Here is a 12,619-nt window from a genome sequence, read left to right on the forward strand (position 1 = left end):
GCGTAGCTAATAAAGAAACATTAAACATTTTTTCCGATTTTGTGTAGTTTCGCAAGAAAATAGCTCTTCTTTTAAAAAAAACTTAGCCACAGCTAATTGTAACTGTCTATAAATATCATCATTTTTAGTTCAATTGCGTAGCTAATAAGGAAACATTTAACATTTTTTCTGATTTTGTTTGGTTTTGCAAGAAAATAGCTTGTTTTTATCAAACTTAGCCATAGCTAATTGTAACTGTCTAATTGTCAGTTTAATTGCGTAGCTAATAAAGAAATATTTAACATTTTTTCAGATTTTGTTTGGTTTTGCAAGAAAATAGCTCGTCTTTAACAAACTTAGAAATATCTAACTGAAACTGTAAATAAATATCTTAATTTTTTGTTCAATCGCGTAGATAATAAAGAAAAATTTAAAAATTTTTCAGATTTTGTGTGGTTTCGCAGGAAAATAGCTCGTTTTCAACAAACATAGCCATAGATAATAGAAACTGTCATTAAATATCTTCATTTTTTGTTCAACTTCGTATCTAATAAAGAAAACTTTAACCATTTTTTCAGATTGTTTGTTGTTTCTCAATATCAAAGCTCTAATTTAGCATTATTAGACGTATCTAATTTGAAATTTCACTAAATATATAAATTTTTTTATTTGCTTATCTACTAACTTAACCTTTAACATTTTTTTCAGATTTTGTGTTGTTTCGCAAGATAAAAGATCGTCTTTAGCAAAATTAGACGTAGCTAATTGAAAATGTCTATAAATATCCTCATTTTTTGTTCAATTGCGTAGCTAATAAAGAAACATTTTACATTTTTTCTGATTTTGTCTGGTTTTGCAAGAAAATAGCTCGTCTTTAAAAAACTTAGCCATAGCTAATTTAAACTGTCTATAAATATCTTAATTTTAGTTCAATTGCGTATCTATTAATGAAACAGTTAACATTTTTTTCAAATTGTTTGTTTTTTCGCTAGAAAATAGATCTTCTTTAACATACCTACCCGTATCTTATCTTTAGTGTTTTTATATTTACAAAATTTTAGTTTAATGGCGTAGATAATGAATATACATTGATCATTTTTCCAGATTGTTTGTTTTTTCGCTGGATATTAGCTCGTTTTGAAAATACTTACACGTTTATATTTGGAACTGTTTTTAAATATCCAAATTTATAGTTCATTTGAATAGATAATAAAGAAACATTGAATCTTTTTTCCGATTTTGTGTAGTTTCGCAAGAAAATAGCTCTTCTTTTAAAAAAAACTTAGCCACAGATAATTGTAACTGTCTATAAATTTCATCATTTTCAGTTCAATTGCGTAGCTAATAAAGAAAAATTTAACATTTTTTGAGATTTTGTATGGTTTTCCAAGAAAATAGCTCGTCTTCAACAAACCTAGCCATAGATAATAGAAACTGTCAATAAATATCTTCATTTTTAGTTCAATTGCGTAGCTAATAAAGAAACATTTAATATTTTTCAGATTTTGCCTGGTTTCGCAAGAAAATAGCTCTTCTTTTAAAAAAAAACTTAGCCATAGCTAATTGAAACTGTCTATAAATATCTTCATTTTTTGTTCAATTGCTTAGCTAATAAAGAAACATTTAACATTTTTTCCGATTTTGTGTGGTTTCGCAAGAAAATAGCTCTTCTTTAAAAAAAAAAATTACCCATAGCTAATTGTAACTGTCTATAAATATCTTCATTTTCAGTTCAATTGCGTAGCTAATACAGAAACATTTAACATTTTTTCAGATTTTGAGTGGTTTCGCAAGAAAATAGCTCGTCTTTAAAAAACTTAGCCATAGCTAATTGTAACTGTATATAAATATCATCATTTTCAGTTCAATTGCGTAGCTAATAAAGAAAAGTTTAACATTTTTTCATATTTTGTTTTGTTTCGCAAGAAAATAGCTCGTCTTCAGAAAACTTTGACGTAGTTAACTTTAACTGTCATTAAATGTCTTTATTTTCTGTTCAATTGCGTAAATAATAAATAAAAATTTAACATTTTTCAGATTTTGTGTGGTTTCGCAAGAAAATAGCTCGTCTTTAGCAAACTTAGCCAAAGCTAATTGAATCTGTCTATAAATATCTTCATTTTTAGTTCAATTGCGTAGCTAATAAAGAAACATTTAACATTTTTTCTGATTTCGTGTGGTTTCGCAAGAAAACAGCTCGTCTTTTAAAAAACTTAGCCACAGCTAATTGAAACTGTCTATAAATATCTTCATTTTTAGTTCAATTGCGTAGCTAATAACAAACTAGTCTTGACTATAGGCAATTGTACTATAATCAGTTTAACCCTTTTTTCTCCACCTTCATACGATCCAATTCGCAAATGATATCTAGTGACACAATCCTAACAAACTAGTCTTGACTAAAGACAAATCTCCAAAAAATTAGAAACCAGTCTGATAGCACATACTTCAAACAAACTGAATAGTGGATAACAACTTGGAGTTGAACAAATCTTCCTACAGAATAATTTCTAAATACGTCATTTTACAGGTTTTAGTTTCCGGTTTAAAAAAAAACAAAAAAAAACACGTTATGATGAAAGTGTCTCAAAAACCCATCTGGCTGCGTTATACAATCTCAATTTTACTTTCAAAACGTGTTTGTTCACTTTATAGGTATATAATATAAAAGGATTGCTCACTCTTTGCAATGTGCACGTCAAACTGCACTGTATATTCATGCCTCAGGCGTAGGGTTCCTTGTAGGGTTCACATTCCCTATGGCCTTACTACTATGAGTGAGCACCCTAGGAGGTTGGTTGGAAGGAAGGAAATTCAACAACACTAAAATCACTTACATTTACCATTGTTCCCTCTGGCATTATTTTGAATCTAACAATGTGTTTACTTTAATTTCAACTTGAAAAATACGTTTTTTCTCTCTTTACCGTAATACGTTATTTTAAATATTTTTTTTCTCTCTTTATAGGACTGTAATGATGACGGAAGAATAGATTGTGAAGATTATGTTCGAATTCACCGTAATGGTGGCTATGGATGCAAAGGACCCATTGAGGAAACCCAGTATTACAAAAACTTCCAAACCTGCAAAAATATTGTTCCTACTGATTAATAAATAGCTATATTTAAGTTTATATATTTAAAGTCTTATTTAATATCAATAAATGGATTTTTACGTTTCTTATAGTAAGAAAAGTTTCATGTAGCTGATTTTTGAAGGATGGGGGAATCCTGGCATCTAGAATGTTGGTCCAAAAAAGATAAAAAAAAATAGTGAAAAATGAAAAAATAAGGTAAAATGAAAAAATAAGGGTCTAGCGATAATTTTTTTTCAGTTAAGCAAAGTTTGATATCACCTAACTTTTTTTATATGTTACCTATCCACAGGAATAAAAGATAGAGGAATTTTACACTTCCAAGATTAAACTAAAGTTGGCCTTCCAATCACGGGTATTGAATTCCTTGCATAACACTGAATTCAACAGGGTGTGTCGTGGCCATGGTTTGTGCAGTTTGGCCGATTTGGGTTATGAAGGATAGATGTAGGCAAGCGGGCATTGCCCCCTCACCTCCCGCTTCATAGATTTTAGGAAATAAATTTTCTGGTATTTTGATTGAAAAATGCTTTTTTGGTACTTACATTAAAAAATTGGAAACACGTAATGTGTTTTGGTTTTGTAGCTCAACATTTCAATATGAATTATCCCTAGACACCTCTCACCTCCCTCTGATTGTCAGATTGCTCTGCCTTTAAAATTTTTTGAGGGGGCATTGCGCCCTCACCTCCCCCTTCATAGATTTTAGGAAATAAATTTTCTGGTATTTTGATTGAAAAATACTTTTTTGGTACTTACATTAAAAAATTGGAAACACGTAATGTGTTTTGGTTTTGGAGCTCAACATTCCAATATGAATTATCCCTAGACACCTCTCACCTCCCTCTGATTGTCAGATTGTTCTGCCGTCTAAATTTTTTAAAGTTGCATCTATGTTCCCATGTTAGTTTGCTGAAACTTGTCGTATTAAACGACAATAGAAATAAACTAAAAACTGCATCTTGGAGATATTAAATACAAAAAAACAAGTTTTTTAATTGAAAGGAAGCAGTGGCATTAAAACGAACAAAGTATTCCGTATATGAAAGGGGCTGTCCCCTCCTAAACGCCTCGCTCTTTACGCTAAAGTTATTTATTATTTTAAAAAATAGAGTTGTGAGAGAGTCAAACTTTAGCGTAAAAAGCGAGGAGGGGACAGCCCCTTTCATATACAGAATAATTTCTGTTCGTTTTAAGTTTTAATATCGCTCCTTACTTTCAATTAAATAAACTTATTTTTGTTTAATTTCCGAACGTTTTTAAATCAATGCAGGTTATTATTTTGGCTCACCGCACATGAATAATTAAAACGAAATTTGCATATTAATTTTACTTTTTTGGCTAAATGGCTTTCTCGAAAGTTGTTTAATTTTATTTAAGAATGTTTTTATTAGTAATAAATATACGTAACTTACGACTTAAGTTGTGTAACGAACTTCTATATTCGTATATTTTTATTACGTATATTATGGGGGTGATGGGGGTTACATGGGAAGATCTTTTCATGGAGTAAGTTTTCATGGGGAAAAAAATGAAAAATGAAGTAAGTTTTCATGGGGAAATGGGGGTGAAAAATGATCCCTTAATCACAAAGGCCGTTAAATAGAATAGATAGCTCTTATGAAAGTATTAAAAAAATTAGCGTAAAGAGCGAGGTATTGACTAGGGGGCGGACCCAATCATATACGTATTAATTTCTGTTCCTTCTAGTTTTGATGTTGCTGCTTACTTTCAGTTGAAAAACTTGTTTCTTTTTATTTACTTTCTGATCGTTTTTTTTAATAGTGCTGGGAAATCCCACGCCCCTTCATAGCAATATCCATTCCCCATGGAAACTTACTCCATGAAAAGATCTTCCCATGTAACCCCCGAACCACCCACCCCCCACCACCAGAAAAAATCTCCCCCTGAAAAGTCTGTATACTTTCCAATAACCAATACTATATGTAAACATTGGGCAAAGTTCATAACTTGCAGCCCTTCCCCCGGGGACTGTGGAGGATTAAGTCATCCTCAAAGACATAGTTATTATATTTTTCGACCATGCGGAACAAAATGGCTATCTCAAAATCTTGGTCGGCTGACTTTGGGAAAAAATGAGTGTGAGAGGGGGCCTAGTTGCCCTCCATTGTTTTGGTCGCTTAAAAAGGGCACTAGAACTTTTAACTTCCATTTGAATGAGTTCTCTGCCAATATTCAAAAACCACTGGGTTGATACGATCACCCCTCGGAAAAAAACAAATAAACACGCATCCGCGATCTTTTTTTCTGGCAAAAAATACAAAATTCCACTAGATTTCCGTTCGAATGAGCCCTTCCGCAATATTCTAGGACCACTGGGTCGATACGATCACCCCTGGGGAAAAAGAAAAAAAAACAAACAAATAAAGACGCATCCGTGAGCTTTCTTCTGGCAGAAACACAAAATTACACATTTTTGCAGATAGGAGCTTGAAACCTCAACAATAAGGTTCTCTGATACGCTGAATCAGATGGTGTGATTTTCATTATGGTTCTATGACTTTTAGGAGGTGTTTCCTCCTTTTTTCGAAAATCAGGCAAATTTTCTCAGGCGCGTGACTTATGATAGGTAGTGACTAAAATTGATGAAATTGTATATTTGAAATCAGCATAAAAATATTATTCTTTTGATGTATCTATTGGTATCAAAATTCCGTTTTTTAGACTTACGGTTACTATTGAGCCGGGTCAAACCTTACTTACAGTTTGCTACCATGAACTGTTTGAAATCATAATATTATTGTCGCTAAGCGATTTCGTTGAGAAAGTAAGAGAAAGATGGAGGTACGACGTTGCAGACTGATGTTTGGTAAACTGGGTTGTCGAGCTTAAAATTTTACCAATTTTTGAAAGGGGGTTCTTTGAAACCGACTTTGAGAATCCTCCCCCCTCTCTTCCACTGTATGGGTATGAACATGTTATTTTTTTAATCCAGAGCGCAGGTACCATCTTATGTCAGAGTTCGCTATTCATTCCTTTTGACATTTTCAGAAATGAAAATTGTTATCCGTTTTATCATCTAAAGGCCTCGACACACGTAGCTGATTTCGGGAACCGATTTCAGTCTCAGTGGGCAAACAAATGCGGTAAAAAAAATTTGTTAAAAGAAAAATTTATTGCGCGAGGTTTTCAAAACAAAAAATCATGGACACAAATAGTCAACTGGAGTTTATTAACTGTTGCATGATTGATCTCAGCTTAGTTCTCACCTCAGTAGCGGGGTCTTTCACCAGAGACATCTCTGGCTGACTATTTATTTGTATCCCTATTTTTTGTGATGATCATGATGAAAATCGGCGTCGAAAACTAGAAAATTTTTCAAGCTTAAATCGACGCCGATTTCTTATAAAATTGGCGTTGATTTGGAAATCAGTTTCCGAAATCAGCTACGTGTGCCCAGCCCTTAAGGGATGGTTTTATCTGGCTGTGTTTGCTACGAGTCCCTGACAGTTTCGCTTGCACATGATTTGCTGATGATGATGCAAAGCGTGATATAAAAAAAATTAGTGGGCGAACGAATAAAAAATGAATACATAGGTCTCGTTACGGAGAAGACTCTTTAGAGGAGAAGAGACTAAGGAAAAAGAGAGTGACGGAGAACGTTACGGAGTACGACGAGAGTACGGACTCGTTACGGAGAAGACTCTTTAGAGGGGAAGAGAGTAAGGAAAAAGAGAGTGAAACAAAACCACCCGCGAGGGGAACGAAGGGGCAAGGGGAAGGCTTTCTTCTGCTACTGAATTCAGCTTCGTGAATTTTCTGAAATCCGGTTCATAGTTCCCTTGTGCAATACGAACTAATTTCGTTAATTGCAAATTTGTAGCTTGTGAACGGTGCTTTGATTTTATAACTTCTTAACTGAAAAAGTGTTCACAACAATATGTTGGGCCAAATATGGACGGTAATTTGCAAGCAACTTTTCTTAAATTGGAACTAATTAGGGGGCCTACTGAGCAGCTTTTCTTAAATTTAAGTTTGATTTGCGAAAGTAGTTTCCAAAACTGATTTGCAGATACTGTTTATTTTTGATGCATTTTAAGACTATGATTTTCTGAAATCCTAATAATTCTGTTTCTTCTGAAATTATATTCAGTTGTTTTAGATTAACGAGATTATGATGATACAGCTGGATGTGAATAGCATAAGATTTTATATTATATATCCTTTTTTTTAATTTAAATGAAAATATATTCTATGTGCATTAATTTCCATTTCTTTAGAACTTTTAAAAGACCTTACTATTCTAATTAAACGGTCTTTGTGATTCAAGAGTCATTCTTAAATAACTGGAACAAAAAATAAAACTTCAGCGTAAAGAACGAGGTGTTGAAGAGGGGACAACCCCATTCATACAGGTAATAATTTCTATTCGTTTTAAGTTTAATGTTGCTTCTTACTTTCAGTTGAAAAAAGTTTTTTTTAGTTTCTGACCGTTTTTTTAAATAATGGAAGCGCATCCGGCTCCACCTCCACGCAAATATCCCTCCTACACACGGATATATCCTCTAGAAAATTTAATCATGATGAGAATTTACCCCGGACAACTATTCTTAGCATCTCCACGCGTGAAATTGAGTCGCCAAAGAGAAAGCAGGACAGGAGAAGAATTTCGTATAGGAATTCTGGCAAATTACCCCAGTGTAAAACTTCCCCTGAAAAATGTATCTCCAAGAAACTCCCTCCCCAAGAAAAATTTCCCTTTAATGAGTCGTCTGCCAATATTCTTGGACCACAGGGTTGATACCATCACCCCTAGGAAAAAAAGAAGCAAATAAACACACATCCGCGATCTTTCTTCTGGCAAAAAATACAAAATTCCAAATTTTTGTTGATTGGAGCTTGAAACCTCTACAGTGGGGTTATCTGATACGTTGAATCTGATGGTTTCATTTTCTCTAAGATTCTATGACTTTTAGGGGGTGTTCCTTTTTTTCAAAATCAGGCAAATTTTCTCAGGCTTGTGGCCTTTGATGGGTAACACCATACTTGATGAAACTTATATATTTGGAAACAGCATAATAAGCCGATACTTTCGATATGTCTATTGTTATCATAATTCCGGTTTTCAGAGTTTTGGTTGCTATTGAGCCGTGTTGCTCCTTACTTACAGTTCGTTACCACGAACTGTTTGATTCGATTTTTTACGTCATATCTTTCAGAGACTGGGCAGATGTTTACATTGAAAAGCTGTTTATGGAAAAATACCTCTTTTTGGTATCTTCAATTAAAGACCAAAGATAACAAAGATGGCCACTCCTGGATTTACCCCCCCCCCCCCCCCAATATAAGTTGAATTGGCACTCCAGAATGTGAGACAGTTGTTGGAAAAACAATTGCTTGCGATTGATGGCAAGACAGGAAATTATCAATGCCATCTATTATAGTGGATTGTAGAGTTTTTTTTTGTATCTTAAGTTAATTTTGGATATTTGGTAAGAACACTATTGACTAATTTATGTGTTTGTATCTTTTAGAGTATTGTTCAGGGTTATTTTTTGTTTTTAATTGATGAGTAATCTATAATATTTTTCGCTAGTTTCTATTTTGTTTGCTTTCATTTTGTGTTTTCCTTCGATATCAAATTCATTTTCGACTTAGTTAAATAGTGAAGGCATGCATATGAAGGCTAGGGGACCAATGTCTCAAGGTAAAAAATGATAAAATTTCAGCAAAGAATGCCACATATACTGAAAGCGGGATATAAATTCAGCATGTCTGCCCTCATATCAATTTCCTTGAGCACCTCCCCCGAGAAGACTTGAATAGTACCTCTGATTTACGTTATACAAAAATGGCTAATTAAAAGAAACATATATTATTATCACCATTGTAGCCACATGGGTGCTAATAAGGGGGCAGCAGGCGGGAGGCGTCAGCCCCCCTAAATTTAGCTTATGGGTGCCTGTTTGTAGCCATCTTTAATCTTTCTTTTAAAAAAGGGGATGATTTTTCAGGACCAGACGGCTTTAATCAAACAGTTCGTGGTAACGAACTGTAAGTAAGGAGCGACCCGGCTCAATGTTAACTGAAACTCTAGAAAACGGGTTTTTGATACCAATAGAAACATCAAAAGAATCAAATTTTAATGCTGATTTAAAATACATAACTTTGATCAAGTTTAGTCCTACCCATCAAAAGTTACGCGCCTAAGAAAATTTGGCTGATTTTCGAAAAAGGGGGAAAGACCCCCTAAAAGTTATAGAACCTTAATGAAAATCACACCCTCATATTCAGCGTATCAGAGAACTCTATTGTTGAGGTTTCAAGCTCCTATCTACAAAAATGTGGAATTTTGAATTTTTTGCCAGAAGAAAGATCAAGGATGCGTGTTTATTTGTTTTTTTTTGTTTGTTTTTTTTTGTTTTTTTCTCAAGGGGTGATCGTCTCGACCCAGTGGTCCTAGAATATCGTGGGAGGACTCATTGGAACAGAAATTAAAAGTTATAGTGCCCTTAAGTGACCAAAAAAACGGAGGGCAACTAGGCCCCCTCCCATGCTCATTTGTTTCCCAAAGTCACCTGATCAAAATTTTGAGATAGCCATTTTGTTCAGCATTGTTGAAAATATGATAACTATGCCCTTTAGGATGACTTAATCCCCTGAAGTCCCCAGGGGGAGGGCTGAAAGTTATGAACTTTATCCAATGTTAACGTATAGTATTGGTTATTGGGAAGTATACAGACGTTTTCAGGGGGGATTTTTTCTGGTAGTAGACGGTGGGTGGGTCGGGGGTTATATGGGAGGATCTTTCCACGAAGGAAGTTTTAATGGGGGGAAGGGACATTGCTATAAAGGGGGCGCCGGATTTCCCAGCATTATTTAAAAAAAGATCAGAAATTAAAAATAAAAAAACAAGTTTTCCAACAGAAAATAAGGAGCAACATCAAAACTTAAAACGAACAGAATATATTACGTGTATGATTGGATTCACCTCCTAGTCAATACCTCGCTCTTTAAGCCAAATATTTTTTAGTACTTTCGTAAGAGCTATTTATTCTAAATAACGGCCTATGTGATTAAGGGGTCATTTTTAAAGAATTGGAACAAACTTCGAACTTTAGCTTAAAGAGCCAGGTATTGACTAGGGTGCGAGCCCCCTGATATACGTATTAAAAATATATAAATATAGAAATTCGTTACGTAAGTTAATTCGTAAGTTACGTATATTTATTACTAATAAAAACGTTCATAAATAAAATTAAACAAGTTTCGAGAAAGCCATTTAACCAGATAAAAGTAAAATTAATATGCAAATTTTGTATTAATTATTCATGTACGGTGAGCCAAAATAAAAACCTGCATTAATGCAAAGACGTTCAAAAATTAAATTAAAAAAACAAGTTTTTTTCAACTGAAAGTAAGGAACGACGTTAAAACTTAAAACGAACAGAAATTATTCCGTATATGAAAGGGGTTGTCCCCTCCTCAACGCCTCGCTCTTTACGCTAAAGTTTGACTTTCTCACAACTCTATTTTTTTTAACAATGAAAAACTTTAGCGTAAAGAGCGAGTCGTTGAGGAGGGGACAACCCCTTTCATATACGGTATAATTTCTGTTCGTTTTAAGTTTTAACGTTGTTCCTTACTTTCAGTTTAAAAAACTTGTTTTTTTTATTTAATGTAATCTGGAGATGACCTTGCAAAAGAAGACTAAAATAACTAGCAAATAAGATGAATTGAATAAATTGAATAAATTGCACAATCGAAAAAAATTGAACGATCGAAAGATCGTGAAGAGAAAAGAAATCGCGAAAAGAAAGATTGCGGATGCGTGTTTATTGGTTTTTTTTCCGAGGGGTGATCGTATCAACCCAGCAGTCCTAGAATGTTGGCAAAGGACTCATTCAAACGGAAGTTAAAAGTTTTAGCGCCCTTTTTAAGTGATCAAAAACACTGGAGGGCATTTAGGCCCCCTCCTACGCCCCTTTTTTCTCAACATCGTCCGATCAGAATTTTGAGATAGCCATTTTGTTCAGCATAGTTGAAAAGCCGAATAATTGAGTTTTTGGAGATGACATGGCCCTCCACAGCTCCGGGGGATAGGTCTTTAAGTTACAAAATTTGCCCATTCTTTATGTATAGTATTTATTATTGGGAAGTATGAATACATTTTTCGGGTGGGGGGGGGGGTAAATTATCTGCTGGGGGATTTTACACTGGAAGAATTTTCCGTGGAGAGGGAGTTTCCAGGGGCTGAATTTTACAGGGAAAATCGTTCACTGGGGGAATTTGCCAGAATTTCTGTACGAAATTCTTCTTCTGTCTCACTTTCTCTCTGACGACTCAATTTCACTCGTGGAGATGCTAATGATAACATTCCGGGGTAAATTTTCATCAGGATTGAATTGTCTAGAAGATATATCCATAGGTGGGAGGGATATTTGCGTGGAGGCGAAGTCAGATTTCCTGCCATTATTTAAGAAAAACGATAATAAATTCAAAAAAAGATTTTTCACCTGAAAGTAAGGAGAAATATTAAAAGTTAAAACGAACAGAAATCATTACGTATATGAGCGGGGTCTTCCCCTCATCAATACCTCGCTCTTTACGCTAAAGTTTTATTTTTGTTCCAGTTATTTAATAATGACTCCTGAATCACAATTGCCGTTTAATTAAAACATAAGGCCTTTTAAAAGGTCTAAAAAAATGGAAATTACTGCAAATTGAATGCATTTTCATTAAAATGAAAATAAAGAATATATAATATAAAATCTTACGCTATTGAAATCCAGCTGTATCATCATAATCTCGTTAATCTAAAACAATTGAATAAAATTGCAAAAGAAACAGAATTTTTAGGACTTCAGAGGATCGTAGTTTTAAAATGCATCACAAATCAACACAATCTGCAAATCAGTTTTGAAAACTACTTTCGCAACTCAAACTTAAATTTAAGAAAAGCTGCTCAGTAGGCCCCCTAATTAGTTCCGATTTAAGAAAAGTTGCTTGCAAATTACCGTCCATGTTTGGTCCACATATTGTTGTGAACATCTTTTCAGTTGAGAAGTTATAAAATCAGAATGTCGTTTGCAACCCGCAAATTTACGAAATTAGTTCGTATTGGTTCGTATAACGAACCTTGGATCGTTTAGCGAAATTGGTTCGTATGACGAAATTATTTCGTATTGGTTCGTATAACGAATCTTAGTTCTTATAGTGAAACTAGTTCATATAACGAAATTAGTTCGTATTGGTTCGTACAGCGAACCTTGGTTCGTATAGCAAAATTAGTTTGAAAACTTTGAAAACTACTTTTGCAACTCAAACTTAAATTTAAGAAAAGCTGCTCAGTAGGCCCCCTAATTAGTTCCAATTTAAGAAAAGTTGCTTGCAAATTACCGTCCATGTTTGGTCCACATATTGTTGTGAACATCTTTTCAGTTGAGAAGTTATAAAATCAGAATGTCGTTTGCAACCCGCAAATTTAAGAAATTAGTTCATATTGGTTCGTATAACGAACCTTGGTTCGTGTAGCGAAATTGGTTCGTATGACGAAATTATTTCGTATTGGTTCGTATAACGAA

At 34.0% G+C, this 12,619-nt stretch overlaps 1 protein-coding gene across 1 annotated transcript in view; it reads left to right on the plus strand.

Moving 5' to 3' along the window:
* Positions 1-3,158, plus strand: part of LOC148949689 (uncharacterized) — a 174,252-nt gene extending 171,094 nt beyond the window's left edge. The window contains exon 6 of the mRNA XM_089092756.1: positions 2,948-3,158. Within this exon, the coding sequence (XP_088948882.1) occupies positions 2,948-3,091 (144 nt within the window). The 3' untranslated portion in view covers positions 3,092-3,158. The remainder of the gene's footprint in view (positions 1-2,947) is intronic.
* The last annotated feature ends 9,461 nt before the right edge of the window (positions 3,159-12,619 follow it).

This window comes from Artemia sp. Qi Xiang Cuo, chromosome 8, assembly GCF_049724085.1.
Source record: "Artemia sp. Qi Xiang Cuo chromosome 8, ASM4972408v1, whole genome shotgun sequence".
In the NCBI taxonomy this organism is placed as follows: domain Eukaryota; kingdom Metazoa; phylum Arthropoda; class Branchiopoda; order Anostraca; family Artemiidae; genus Artemia; species Artemia sp. Qi Xiang Cuo.